General features: G+C 57.5%; 5 protein-coding genes across 5 annotated transcripts; 3 read left to right on the top strand and 2 right to left on the bottom strand.

Moving 5' to 3' along the window:
* Window positions 1–353: 353 nt before the first annotated feature.
* On the top strand, window positions 354–1666 carry P884DRAFT_223152 (P-loop containing nucleoside triphosphate hydrolase protein). The gene is made up of 2 exons (XM_069439548.1): window positions 354–836; window positions 1004–1666. Exons 1-2 carry the CDS (start codon window positions 506–508, stop codon window positions 1615–1617), a joined length of 945 nt encoding a protein of 314 aa, XP_069297785.1. The 5' UTR covers window positions 354–505; the 3' UTR covers window positions 1618–1666.
* Window positions 1667–1669: 3 nt separating this feature from the next.
* P884DRAFT_259194 (extracellular mutant protein 11-domain-containing protein) lies at window positions 1670–4243 on the bottom strand. Its single transcript, XM_069441322.1, has one exon. The coding sequence runs from the start codon at window positions 3953–3955 to the stop codon at window positions 2105–2107; it is 1851 nt and encodes a 616-aa protein (XP_069297784.1). The 5' UTR covers window positions 3956–4243; the 3' UTR covers window positions 1670–2104.
* Window positions 4244–5606: 1363 nt separating this feature from the next.
* On the top strand, window positions 5607–6787 carry P884DRAFT_259192 (P-loop containing nucleoside triphosphate hydrolase protein). The gene has a single exon (XM_069441321.1). The coding sequence runs from the start codon at window positions 5676–5678 to the stop codon at window positions 6702–6704; it is 1029 nt and encodes a 342-aa protein (XP_069297783.1). The 5' UTR covers window positions 5607–5675; the 3' UTR covers window positions 6705–6787.
* A 3-nt stretch (window positions 6788–6790) lies between these two features.
* On the bottom strand, window positions 6791–7775 carry P884DRAFT_242710 (GMF family protein). The gene is made up of 4 exons (XM_069440283.1): window positions 7608–7775; window positions 7440–7542; window positions 7145–7278; window positions 6791–7051 (listed from the first exon to the last, which is right to left on the bottom strand). The coding sequence occupies exons 1-4, from the start codon at window positions 7608–7610 to the stop codon at window positions 6863–6865; spliced, it is 429 nt and encodes a 142-aa protein (XP_069297782.1). The 5' UTR covers window positions 7611–7775; the 3' UTR covers window positions 6791–6862.
* Window positions 7776–8153: 378 nt separating this feature from the next.
* Window positions 8154–9503, top strand: P884DRAFT_199519 (MoaB/Mog domain-containing protein; the record flags this gene model as incomplete). The annotated part of the gene is made up of 7 exons (XM_069438236.1): window positions 8154–8261; window positions 8369–8413; window positions 8483–8577; window positions 8633–8650; window positions 8723–9015; window positions 9100–9319; window positions 9398–9503. The coding sequence occupies 7 exons, from the start codon at window positions 8154–8156 to the stop codon at window positions 9501–9503; spliced, it is 885 nt and encodes a 294-aa protein (XP_069297781.1).
* Between the last annotated feature and the right edge of the window lie 3059 nt (window positions 9504–12562).

Genomic DNA, 12562 nt, shown 5'->3' with positions numbered 1-12562 from the left:
GAATTAAGGACATGCAAAGATTCAACGGGGAGATTGCGCGGTTTCTAAATTTCAAGCACTGGTTTGCAAAAATATTGCAAAAATATGAGACCTGAACGTCACCCCATTGGTCTGTGACGTCCAAAAGCTTGGTGTACTGAGGGTTATATATGTACGGATTACTGTATCTGATGTGCCACAGTTCTACCAGAATCCCGCTCCATCATATAACTATGTCTTACCATGTGATCCCCACACTCTCGAAACAAGTTCCCCGCGGTCCGGAGTACTATGTACTACCCCAATTCAATCAGGTACCACCCACTGCATCTACCCCGCATGCGCTGCCAAGCTGGGATTCGGCGTCATTGCGCACCAGCGCCATCTCTACTAGACTGGCGATCAACCGCAGCGACTGGGTCCAGGCAGGCATGCTAGAATGACACCAGGGATAGGATGACACTTTGCGAACGGTTGATGGACTCGAGTCAATGACAAGCGATTCTCATCTCTTGAAGTGCAAAGTATGGAGCCGGCGCCAGACGCGCCTCTGCAGACCCGCGTGGTCGACGACAAATCGCCCATCATCATCCCCTGGATCCTGTCGCAGATCCGAGAGCACCGGAAACAGCATCCCGACGGAGCGGAACAGCGTCCGTTCATCGTCGGGCTGAATGGGGTGCAAGGCGTCGGCAAGACAACGCTCGTCCGCGCCCTGGCCGAGACGCTACAGGAGCGCGAGGGGTTGCCGACCTTGGTCGTGAGCATCGACGACTTTTACCTCACGCACGCAGACCAGCTCGCGCTGGCGGCAGCACACCCGGATAACGCGTTGGTGCAGTATAGAGGCGAGCCCGGTAAGTGCGACAAACCCAACTCCGCAACCCCTAACCCTCCTTCTCCGTCTTTGATCCCCCGTCTGGGAGAAAAGAGAAATATGAAGAGAAAAAAAAAAAAAAGAAGGGGGGGGGGGAATAACAATAATAATAAGCAGCAGCTAACCTCATACTGCAACGCTATCCAGGAACCCACGACATCCCCCTCCTCACCGCGTTCCTCGGCTCCCTCAAGGCCGGCTCCCACCCGATCCCGATCCCGCAGTACGACAAGTCGGCCTTCTCGGGCTTGGGCGACCGCGCGCCGCCGTCCACCTGGCCGTCCACCTCGCCCGCCCGGCCGCCCCGCGTGCTGATCCTGGAAGGGTGGTGCGTCGGCTTCCGGCCCCTGGCCGCCCCGGCCCTCGCCGCCCGATGGAGCGCCGGCGGCGGCGGTGGCGGCCAGTCCCGGACCCTTCACCGGCACAAGCTGGAGCATCTGCAGTTCGTCAACGACCGGCTGGCCGACTATGACCGGGTCATCAACGGGGCGCTGGATGCCTTCATCCATATTGACGCCGAGGACACCGAGTACGTCTACGCCTGGCGGGCGGAGCAGGAGGAGCAGCTGCGGCGGGAAAAGGGAAGCGGGATGACTGAGGAGCAGGTGGTCAAGTTTGTGGACGCGTATTACCCCGCGTACGAGCTGTTCACAGAAGGGGTGCGGCGAGGCGTCTTTGAGGGCGTGCCAGGAAAGCATGGGTGCCAACTCCGGGTTGTGGTAGGGAGGGATCGGAGGGTTGTAGAGAGCATGGTGATTTAGACCTGACTAGATCTAGAACAAGAGAAAAAAAAAATGATCTCTTTTCATTTCCTTTTTTTTTCTAGTGCGTATTAAAAAGAAAGCGAGCCTACATACCTAGCCATCGCCTGTGTATGATTTTTGTTTTGCCCATACCTCACCGCATCCCATGTAAGAATGCAGCTCCGATTTACCTCCATGAAACAAGCGCGTTAACACCCGTCCGCCTGGCAGTATATCCCATTCTTGTCGTGAAATCGTTAAGCATGTCGTTAGATCGTCAGCCATGTCGTTAGGTCATAAGAATGTTGGTTTTCGTTAGCTATTCGGTCATGATCCCAGCTGAGTCGAGAGAAAAAGAAAAGTTGGGGAGAAAAAAGAGCAGAAGAACAGGATCGACCGGAAATCATTCATATACACACCCCTACCATGCAGCGACATTGCCGCGCCTTCCCCGCCCCCCTTGGGCACTCACTCCTGCAATCACCATCCATTCGCCATATATTACCTAAAACTCCATATCCACATCTTTCCCTTCCATCATCGTCTGACCCTCCTTCTTGAGCTCTTCCAGCGTTCGTCCGATATTCTCGATCTTGCCGCGCACTGCCTCTTCTCTCGCGGCTATCTCCTCCTCATACTGTTGTACTAGCCGCCGCTTTGTCCTGCGCGCCTCCCTCAACCGCTGCATGACGGTTCCAAATTGCCCTAGGAACCAGTCGCCCGCTTCGTCCCACTCGTCTATCGAGATCTGGGTGAAGAACTGGTGCTGGTCGAGAGTGCCCTTTGATTTGTAGTGCTCGAGCCGCTCCTGGATGCTGCCCCCTGTTGGCGGAAGAGACGGTTGCTGGAGCGCTGCGGTCTGCGGGTCAAAGTCGAAATCTTGGTTGCGCAGCTCTGAGTAGCTCATGGAGTGCAGCTCGGCGTCGTTATAGTCGAGGCTTTGGCGGCGTTTCCGGGATATTGTGGTGGGAGCTGCGTTCGGGGCCAGCTCCTTGGTTGGTGATTTCTGTCGGCGGCTGGCTGTGCGGCCGAGGGGCGGGGAAGCCTCGCCGAGGAGGTTGTTGTGGTTCTGCGGTGCGAACATCTGCTTCTGTGGTTGCCGGTTAGCCCGCGGAGTGCGCTCTAGAGCTTCCTTGAGCGCGTCCGCGTCGATGGCAGAACTTGACGCAACGACGGCTGCCTTGGTGTCGTTGAAGTCGGGATCGTCGAAGTCGACGGGCGTCAGGGTCTCGAAAGGATTCGGCTGTTGATTCTGGATGTTCCGCTCTTGCTCCCGCTGCCGTTCTTTCTCCCGTTCCCTCTCACGTTCACGTTCACGCTCACGCTCACGCTCACGCTGGCGCTCGCGCTCGCGTGCCAGGCGCTCCTGTAACCTTATCTTGTCGATGTGGCCGCCCGCCTCCGTCTGTCTCTCCGGCGACAGGCTCACGATCTGCGACTCGGGCGAATACCCCGGGCCAACCCGCTCTGGTGATGCGTTGCTTCTGAGATCGCGGTTCTCCCGGTACGCGAGCTTGGTGCGCCTCAGCCCGTTGGTTTTGGTGGGCGTTTCGAAGAGCCGACGGGCCTCATGATAAGGTTCGTCCTGCCTGACGCTCTGGTCGTCGAAGATATCGCCACTCGGCGTGGCATTGAGAGCCAATGGGGCAGGAGCTGTCTCGGGGGCTTTCTGAGCACTGGGCGGCGGGATGACCTTGAGCATGCCGTTCTCGCCAATAACGAACGGCAGCGTCTCGTCGTGCTTGTGCTGGGCGCGGCTGGGTGGGCGGGGCAATGCCCTCTGCGGCGGCGGAACATCGCTGTAGTGGCGGCTGTGGCCTGCCTGGGGCACACGAAGCCTCTCCGAGCCAGCCCTGCTCTCGTTGTCGCCAAACATGGAGGCCACGGTCGAGTCTTCCCAGGCGTTGTGGCCCCGCGGGGCCTCACGTGCCGTGTCTGAGGCGGACGTCCTGCTCCGCTGCATTGGGTGAAGATGCTGCGAAGGGAGGCTCATGGGCACGATGGGCGCGGTTGGCTGGGACGTGGCCGCGTATCGGCCAATCTTGGGCACGGGTATTGACCTGGAAGTTGCAGGCGTGTCAGGCAGTTGACGTTCTTGCCGAGCCGCGACAATCTCGTGGGGTGGCTGTAATAAGTGCGGAAGTTGCGATGGGCCCGTCGCGCTCGCGCTTCGAGACCCCGGGCCTGACAAAGCAGGGGCAGGGTGGCCCACTGGCCCTCCGGCGGCCCGGGGGCTGCTAGTGCTCCCGGCCTGCGGGCCACCACCACCAGCGACCACGCTCCCGTCGGCTTGCCGCATAAACAAGCCGATCGACCCCAGCTTCTTCTTCGTTGTTGGCATCATCCTCAGATGCATCGACAGTCTGGCACGAGCGCAAAACAGCGCAGCGGTTTGGAGGGGAACGACCGGTGGCGCGCGTCATGCGTTGATTGTTTACTTGTTTACGTGCAGGCAGGAGGTGCGACAAACGCAACGCGTCATGGAGGGTCAAAGGACTGGCATGCAGCTCCGACAATACCGGGCAAGAAGCCGCAACGACTCGAGTTATTATCTGCTTCAGACGGCGTTGGGCTCGCGCTCTCGATTCGGCGACAACCTGAGATGGGGCAACCGCGGGCAATGGTTGCAGCCGTGGGTGCCTCATTTCTGGGGTGTGGGAGTCCGGAAACGTCGAGGTGCGTGGTCCCAATGGCAACCAACCGGCTGCTTTTTTGAGGGGCCCCGGCAGGGGTCGCACGTTAGCGCAACACGCCGAACCTTCCTCTCCCGCACGCTGTCAGGTGAGCACATGCTGCAGGGTCCCGCAGAACGGCTCCAGTTCTCTCTGTTCGACCTGCCACTCGCCGTCGCCAATCTCTTCCTCCTGCATATGTCGCGGCTTCCGACAGGCTGCCCTTTTCTTCTACCGCCTGCGCCCGCGATCAATTGGATGTGCACGCTTTTTCCGCCTTCAATTTCCCGACCGTTGACGAATGGCCCAGCCTTGAAAACTGCTGCATTCCTCCCGTTCGAGTCTGCACCTTGCTGCCGATGACAACCCAACGTACCCCCGCACTTGGAAAGCGCCATAGACGCCCGACGATGAGCACACCCTCAGAGTGGTGTCACCCAATGGCACTACTGCTCTGGCGCAAGACTGATGCCCAATCAGTCGCCGAGCACAGAAAACATTGCGGTCTCTAGGGCGATTGTCGCCTCGTCAACGTGCCTGGGGCGTGGAATATCGTGTCCTTCTATCGTGCAACGGAGGTCATGATGGGGACGGCAACTCCCTTCTCTCCGATTCAGGACGCAGTGACTCACGGGGCCACCAACGGCCACTTACGCAGCACCGGAACGGAATCAGCCACTGAAAACAGTGAAGCGAGCGCGGACCGCCATTCGTATCGTCCCTGGAGATCGCGCCGCGCCGAACAGCAAAGCCCGTCGCCAGTCATCGATTCGAACGTCCATTCAGAGGGCGAGGATCGATGGAATTGGTGGTCTCGAGCCAGCGTCAACGTGACTCAGGGATCAATATGGCTGTTGTCCGTTCAATCACACAGCTTTGAATTCGTAGCGGAGCTCTGCATTTATGCTGTCCTTCGATGTCTCGCTCCACAGTTGTAGTTTCTCCCACCTGAGGAACAGATATACTATCCGGGTATGGTACACTCCTGGAAGTTCCTCTCGTGATCTGTAAAGTATAATTACTGTATAACTAGAAGTCTACTTCTCCACCGACAGTCAGCAGTCATCCATGGCTAGCACTGAACAAGTAGACATGGTCATCCGGCAGCATTGTGCCCTGCCGGACCGGCCGTCAGGGCAAGTGATTTTCCAGGCTCCATCGACTGCCGGCCCATGGGGCTGGGACGGAAACGTGGGGTGTCCGGGATCGCGAAAGGCGCTCCGCCGCTAAGCGCAAGCGCCGACCCCACGTCCCAGGTGATAAGATAAGCCCCACCACAAACTCCCGCGCCATTGGGGTGGGAATGATGGGCGATTTCTAAGCCAAAGACCAACTTCCATTATTCTCCCATCACGATATTTCGCCCCTTTCGCCCCTTTATTGCAACGCATCGCCGAGCTCACAATGGCGCCGTCGCTAGAAGCGCCAGAGCCTGTAGAGGACGTCATCGCAAACCCCCTCAAACAAAAGCCGCAGCTCGTCGCCCCCGAGCCGGAACACTGCCCGGGCCCCGAATCCGAACAGGCAGGCACTGCCGACTCATGCGCCGGCTGCCCGAACCAAGCGATATGCGCCTCGGCGCCTAAGGGGCCGGACCCGGACATCCCCCTCATCACGGCGCGCCTCGCGGGCGTCAGGCACAAGATCCTCGTGCTCAGCGGCAAGGGCGGGGTGGGCAAGAGCACGCTGACCACGCAGCTGGCACAGGCGTTCGCCACCAACGAGGACAACACGGTCGGCATCATGGACACGGACATCTGCGGGCCCAGCATTCCCAAGATGCTCGGGGTCGAGGCCGAGACGGTCCACGTCAGCTCGTCCGGGTGGTCGCCCGTCTGGGCCGAGGACAACCTGGCCGTCATGTCCATCCAGTTCATGCTGCCGAACCGCGACGACGCCATTATCTGGCGGGGGCCGAAGAAGAACGGGCTGATCAAGAAGTTCCTGAAGGACGTCGAGTGGGGGGAGCTGGATTTCCTGCTGGTCGACACGCCCCCAGGGACGAGCGACGAGCATCTGAGCGTCAACACGTTCCTCAAGGAGAGCGGCATCGAGGGTGCGGTCTTGGTGACGACGCCGCAGGAGGTGTCGCTCTTGGATGTGCGCAAGGAGATTGACTTTTGCCGCAAGGCGGGCATCAGGATATTGGGTCTGGTCGAGAACATGTCGCTGTTTGTGTGTCCCAACTGTACGCATGCGACCGAGATCTTCCAGGCGACGACGGGCGGGGGCAGGGCGCTGGCGGCCGAGATGGGGATACCCTTCTTGGGCGCGGTGCCGCTGGACCCGAGGCTGGGCATGTCATGCGACGATGGCAAGAACTTCTTCGACTGGTACCCAACCAGTCCCGCGTGTATCGCGCTGAAGCAGGTGGTCAGAGCGCTGGCGGAGCAGCTTGGGTTGGACCCCAAGGAGGTCATGCCGGAGGAATAGATTCGAGATACCCTCAACAGCCCCATGTAGAAGAAGATAGGTGCCTAGGAAATTATCATGATTCGTAATGCCAACACCCCACCCCACCCACGTCTCTGCTCTCCTCGTTCCCACCCCCGAATATTCGTCCCTCTTCCCTCCCCATCCCCAAGTGCGGTTCAAGCAGATGCCAACTTGCTAGGCACCTCTTCCAGCTCCTCCGCACTCTCCAGATCAATGATGCGCGTAACCTCGCTCGTGTTCCTCATCAGCTCCTTGGCGCCGGCGTACAACATGCGCAGCTCGCTGTTGCAGGTGGTCGGCAGGTAGTAGAGCATGACGTAGGGAACGGAGAGCCGACCGGAAGCCTGAGTTGGTTGCGACACACAAACTTTAGCTTTCGTCCACTTTTGACTTCCATGCATGAGTTGGTAGCCAAAAAAGAGGGGGGGTTACGTTACCAGCGTTAGGGGGTAGCTCAGCAGGATGAACCGCGGCGAATGGTCCGGCAGGTCGTCGGCCAGCTCCTCGAGCGACGTGTAAACCGTTTGGTCCTCATCTTGGCGGATCTCCTTGGTTTGCTTATCAATCATATCTACGTCCAACAATAGGAACTCGGGAGGTTAGCTTTGTTTACAGTACATGGCCCTCTTGGGGGGGGGGGGGTTCTCCCAGTGAGGAAGGAAGCTCAGGAAGGTAGAAAGGATTGAGCTCGAAAGGTGAGCAATTGCTGTCCGGACAGACAAACATACATACAAATGACGGCTTGAGGGCCGCTGGCCCGCGATGTCCCCAAACGAAACTTGCGCAGGTGGTCTTTGGTCTCTTGCGAGAACGTGTATAGCCTTGCTTCGGAGCTCTGTGCGGGATGGTAGGTTCATCAGCTCAGAAGCTGACGCGACGGGAGGGGCAGTGGCCGCGTACCATGTTGGCCAGATCCTATGGGAGCACCCTCTTACGATTCAGCAATAACTTTGCAAACTTCAGCTCGCTATGCCGTCGTATGCGAGGAACCGTCAGGTTTCGTCCTATCTAAGGTACCCAAGGTAGAGGAACCCGGATGTCGCGCGCGTTCGGGCAGAGTGAAGTTTGTTTGGGGGGGGGGGGTTGAAGCTTACGAGAATGCCCCGCATTCAAGACGTGGTCGAGAATATGGGTCCCACTGCGCAGCGGAGCCCATGGGATGGGACGGAGGGAAGCTGGGCCCAGTGGTGTGTTCCGCTTCCAAGGTTCCATCTTGCCGCAGCGGATTCGCATTGTGCTTGCCTTCTTCTGTTTTTCTGTTTGAAGTGCAAATAATAACAGATCATACTGGTAACGTTGCTAAGCTTGCGTGCTTAGGCAGCCTGCGCCCCCATGTTTTCGCGCCTATCCCAAGTGGCACGCCATTTTTCGAGACCGCTGCCTAACTTCGGCCATTCGTCTGCTGCAGTCACTGCTGGTCTTCGAGATATCCTAGGAAACGGCACCATGGCATCCCAGACGACGGCGAGCCAGCGTGCTTCGAGGAAGATTCATACGGCAGCTTGTCTCATCATTGGCGACGAGGTCCTGGGTGGAAAGGCAGGTCAAGAGGATGTACGGCTATGGCGCCGGCGCTGACTCTCGGAACTGCAGATCAAGGATGTGAGCAAGCAAGCCCAGCATGACCGCGGAGGTGCAGCAGGCTAACACGGAGGAGATAGACCAATTCTCACGACGTCGCCAAGTGGTGTTTTAACTTGGGCATTGTATGTCATTCCCCGTCACCACCTTCCACGTAAGACGTCGCGATCCAGACCCCCTAATGCCCTAGGCAGAACCTGAAGCGTGTCGAAGTCATCGAGGACGATGAGGCCGAGATCATCGAGACTGTCCGCCGCATGAGCGAGCGCTACGACCTCGTAGTGACAAGGTACGTCCCCCATCCGGTCCTCTTCAGCAAGTACCGTCATGTTGAGTCTTCCTAGCGGCGGCATCGGGCCAACGTAAGCTCCTCCTCCTCCTCCTCCCCGCTTCCTCCTCACTCTATTCCACGAAGGCTTACCTCATGCATCCAGACATGACGATATCACCTACAAGTCGATCGCCAAGGCCTTCGGCTTGCCCCTGATTCTGCACAAGGAAGCCTATGCCCTGATGAAGAAGCTCTCTAAGCCGCGCCCGGGCCAGCCCGAATTCAACTGGGACGTTGATTCGCCCGCCTTACGGGCCAAGCTGCGCATGGTCGAGCTGCCCACCGACACCAGCCGACCCCTCGAGGAGCAGTTTCTGTTTCCCTGCAAAGACCTATGGGTTCCAATTGCGGTGGTCAATGGGAATGTGCATATCCTGCCCGGCGTGCCCAAGCTGTGTAGGTCTCTTCCCCAGCTCTTTGTCGCAGAGCCTCGCCCGCTCCAGTCATGGCCGTGTTGACCAGTGGCGAATCCTGCTGTAGTTACACAACTCCTAAACGGCCTGACCCCCATCATCCTGCCCCGTTTGTCCGATCCCGAGGGCAAGGGGTTAACGCGGATCAGCATCTCGACGCCGCTGGGCGAGAGCGAGGTGGCCGAGTACCTCGCGGAGCTGGCTGCCCGCGTCGAGCCAAAGGGTGTTAAGGTCGGAAGCTATCCCCAGTGGGGCAAGAAAAGGAACACTGTTACTCTCGTCGGGAGGTAAGTCCCGTCTTTTCTTCTACCCATGCTTCGTGGTGTGCTGTGCTGAGAAGGGGCGTGACTGATGGCGTTGTACAGAGACAGAGAGTTTTTAGAGGCCATCACGCCCGAGGTCCTTCACTATGTGAAGGGGACTTTGATGACGACTGGAAAGGAGGATGCGATGAGCGACGCGGAGGAGTGACCATGGCAGGTTGGCAGCACCTGGCGCTACGAGAAGAAGAGATAATCATGGGTCGATCGGACAAGAATTTCGTTATAACTACGCAGTATAGTTACTAACGCGAACTACAAACAGAGCAGTGTTTACACAGCACACTATTCGCCTAAGCATAGCTGCTAACGTTACTGTGTAACTAACATTGCTCCGTACTGCGTAATCTAGGAACAAGCTACTTGTGCTATCACTAGTGTATGTACCGCGTAGTTACTGTGTAGAGATGGGGATCGGTCTCGCTTCGGTGCCATGAATCGGCTACCCCATCCGACAAACCCCAGGGCGGGTAAGCGACGGCGTTGCTGCAAGGGCCCGTGTTCTAGATGATTTCCAGAAGGAAATAACTAAAGGGCTCGTCTGTCGGAATACATACATCCGTACAGAGTAGGGGGCTCGCACAACATGGGGTGCGAGAGCTCGGAAAGTCGTTTGTATTATCTGCTAGGGGTCTCCCGCTTGGAATCGTTTAGGGAAATGAGCACATCACCGGAGCCGTGGAAGATGGTGCGTTGGACCCCTGAATGTGATTTTAGTTTCATTCGCAATTGGTGGGGTCCTCTGGCGAGCTACTTAAAGGAAGCTAGCGCGCACAGGCCGAGGAACCCCACATCGTTTAGTGTATCGAGAAGCTTGCCGCGGGCAACTACGTTGTAACTATGTACTGTACAGTCCGTACATTCCGCAGTACTCCGTACCGGCTCAAGACCTTTCCGTGATTTGTGAATGATTGGAGAGCGGTATATGGATTAGTTATGGATAATTGGCAAGCCAATTATTCGAGCTAACAAAGCGACTTGAGTTGTTCGGGATTCCATCCTGCCCGTTTGCCCCGACCAGCTCAAACGAGCGAGTGATGTGTTCCCCACAAACACAGTCCAAAGTGGTTGCAATATGAGGTGTGGGGAGCTCTCAACAGAGAGCAGCCCATTCCCTGTCTCGTGTCACCCGTGCTTCTCAAACGGAGACCGAAGTGTGTTCCCCCGGTTCGCGATAACTTGGGTTGTAATTATGTGTGTACAGTCCGTACAGATTACTCATCGCATGGGTTTGTCAATGATAAGCACTTGGTCGCTCGCGTCTGCCATATACAGTAGGTATACTTGCAAGAAGCCTTTCATGCCGAGGTTCCAGGAAGCGGTGATTCCCAGATATTCGGAACCTTCACCAGGGGTCGCGAGCCTCGGCTGGAACGCGGTTGCGGCGGCGGGGAAGGGCCCTGAGCTGGTCGTACTGGAACCTGCGAGAGTATGCAAAGTGATTGGTCACTTGGATTCGAGATGTTCGCCGATTAGCGTTCAGAGAGGATGATGGCATGCGGGCACACGGCGGCGTCTGATGTGGTGAGTATGCATGGTCTCAATGTACCGTCTCGCCACAAAACTCGCTCGAAGGAGGAGGATGTCCCGCTGTGATTCGAATGAAAAAGGTGGTAATTAGTATACACTGGCTTGTGGCCAAATATAGGCTTATTCCCCGGCCGTAGTACGGCACAGTTCTCCTGGAAGCCACCATCTTACTTGATAATTATCTTCATTGGGTGTTTAGGACGGGAGTCATCATCAGGTGACAGGTGCCATCTTTAGAATGGCACAGCTACCCTATTAAGGGGTCTTCGACCGAGCAAAGTATCCGTATAATCCGTATAGTATAGTAATTCAACTGGTGGGGGAGCCTACTAATATCAGGACCACCAGGCGTCCTCCAAGCTGTTGTCAGCCCTACCCACCGCGGCGCGTTGAGGCTGCAGAGACCTTTTGTGTCGACGATACATGCGGCATCCAGCAGCAGAGACCTTTTTTTACGGCTTGGCCGCATCCTCTGGATCTTACCATGCGGGCAGCCGTTCTCGCATCCTGCAGCAAGGCGGGGCCGGGACCGCTCCGCATTCCGTGCCTAGCACGCCTAGAAAGCACTGGATCTCGATCATTTGGTAAGACCAACCCGCTCGAATTGGTCTCACATATGGAATGGTATGTGTCCTTTGACGTCCGTGACTTGTGCCTCCAAATCCCGCTCCATGTGTAACGTTTTGGACCGCCAAAGGCAGGGCTTGCTCCTTTGATATCGAAAACCAGTAAGCGGTCCAGGGGCAGCCTGGGCCACGAGGTTGGCGACGTGAATGTGGGGTTGACACGGCGTCTTTCCTCGAAACTTAGGTCCACTGTTCACAAGGATGTGCTTGTAAAGAAGGTCGAGCTCTTCTGGTCATGACCTGACTATAGAGCCAAGTCATGTGATTTTGCACCGTCTTGACGCGAAGCTGGGAAATATCAAGTCGGTCTAGAGACTGGTGGTCGAGATTTTGTTCGGTCCGAGTCTACCATAGTGCGAGAGCGCAAGAACCGACTTGCCGTCTGCCGCTCCAAACCTGGACAAGGCGAGCTGATGGGGCGGTCCGCACAGGGTACCTTTTATCCCCACCGTCTAGCGCCGTCCCCATTTGCCAATCACAAAACCGGCGAGCCTGACCCACAACCCCCCCCCCCCCCCCGGGAAGGCACACGGACCCCTTTCCACCCCCAAGCCTTTGCCTGCTTTCCGTCTCTTGCGCGCCCGTGTCTCCGAACTTAACCTTCCCTGGCCAGCGCCGCTGCAGCTCTTCCCAGCCGAATCACAGCACAACCCCCGACCTTTCGAGGTGGTCGCTTCTTCCCCCCCCTTTCTCTCTGTGCGGTGTTCTTTTCTTGCAACACCAGGGCCATTGATCTGTCGCGGGATCACCACTGCTCGACGCTCGCCCGATATTCACCAAGTAGAAGCCCAGTGCGAACCAGTTTCGCCAGAAGCAAAAAAGGCAAGCCAACAGCGAACCCCCCCCCCCCCCCCGGCGCTTCTAGAGAAATTCGAATTGCCGATCCCCACAGAATCCAAAGGGGGTGTGTGTTCGGTCGCGTCGTCACTCCAGTCGCGCAACAGACGACATTCTTTCCCTCTCGAGGAACGTCAGTCCTAGGATCCCCCTTCGACCCGTTCGGCCAACAACAGTCACCCGGAGACATCCCGTGCGCGGTTGCCGAGTCAGCGAA

The sequence above is a fragment of the Thermothelomyces heterothallicus genome, assembly GCF_042370625.1.
Source record: "Thermothelomyces heterothallicus CBS 202.75 unplaced genomic scaffold P884_scaffold_10, whole genome shotgun sequence".
Lineage (NCBI taxonomy): Eukaryota > Fungi > Ascomycota > Sordariomycetes > Sordariales > Chaetomiaceae > Thermothelomyces > Thermothelomyces heterothallicus.
Note: the sequence above shows the minus strand (reverse complement) of the source record. Positions and strands in the feature narration are given on the sequence as shown.

Excerpts from the sequence above, each read along its gene's own strand:
- P884DRAFT_259194 (XM_069441322.1), bottom strand. The coding sequence starts at position 3,955 with ATGCATCTGAGGATGATGCCAACAACGAAGAAGAAGCTGGGGTCGATC.
- P884DRAFT_259192 (XM_069441321.1), top strand. The coding sequence starts at position 5,676 with ATGGCGCCGTCGCTAGAAGCGCCAGAGCCTGTAGAGGACGTCATCGCA.
- P884DRAFT_242710 (XM_069440283.1), bottom strand. Across the intron at positions 7,279-7,439 it reads CGGCCCTCAAGCCGTCATTT|ATATGATTGATAAGCAAACC; the intron begins GTATGTATGTTT and ends TGTTGGACGTAG. Across the intron at positions 7,052-7,144 it reads TGAGCTACCCCCTAACGCTG|GCTTCCGGTCGGCTCTCCGT; the intron begins GTAACGTAACCC and ends CAACCAACTCAG.
- P884DRAFT_223152 (XM_069439548.1), top strand. The coding sequence starts at position 506 with ATGGAGCCGGCGCCAGACGCGCCTCTGCAGACCCGCGTGGTCGACGAC. Across the intron at positions 837-1,003 it reads GCAGTATAGAGGCGAGCCCG|GAACCCACGACATCCCCCTC; the intron begins GTAAGTGCGACA and ends AACGCTATCCAG.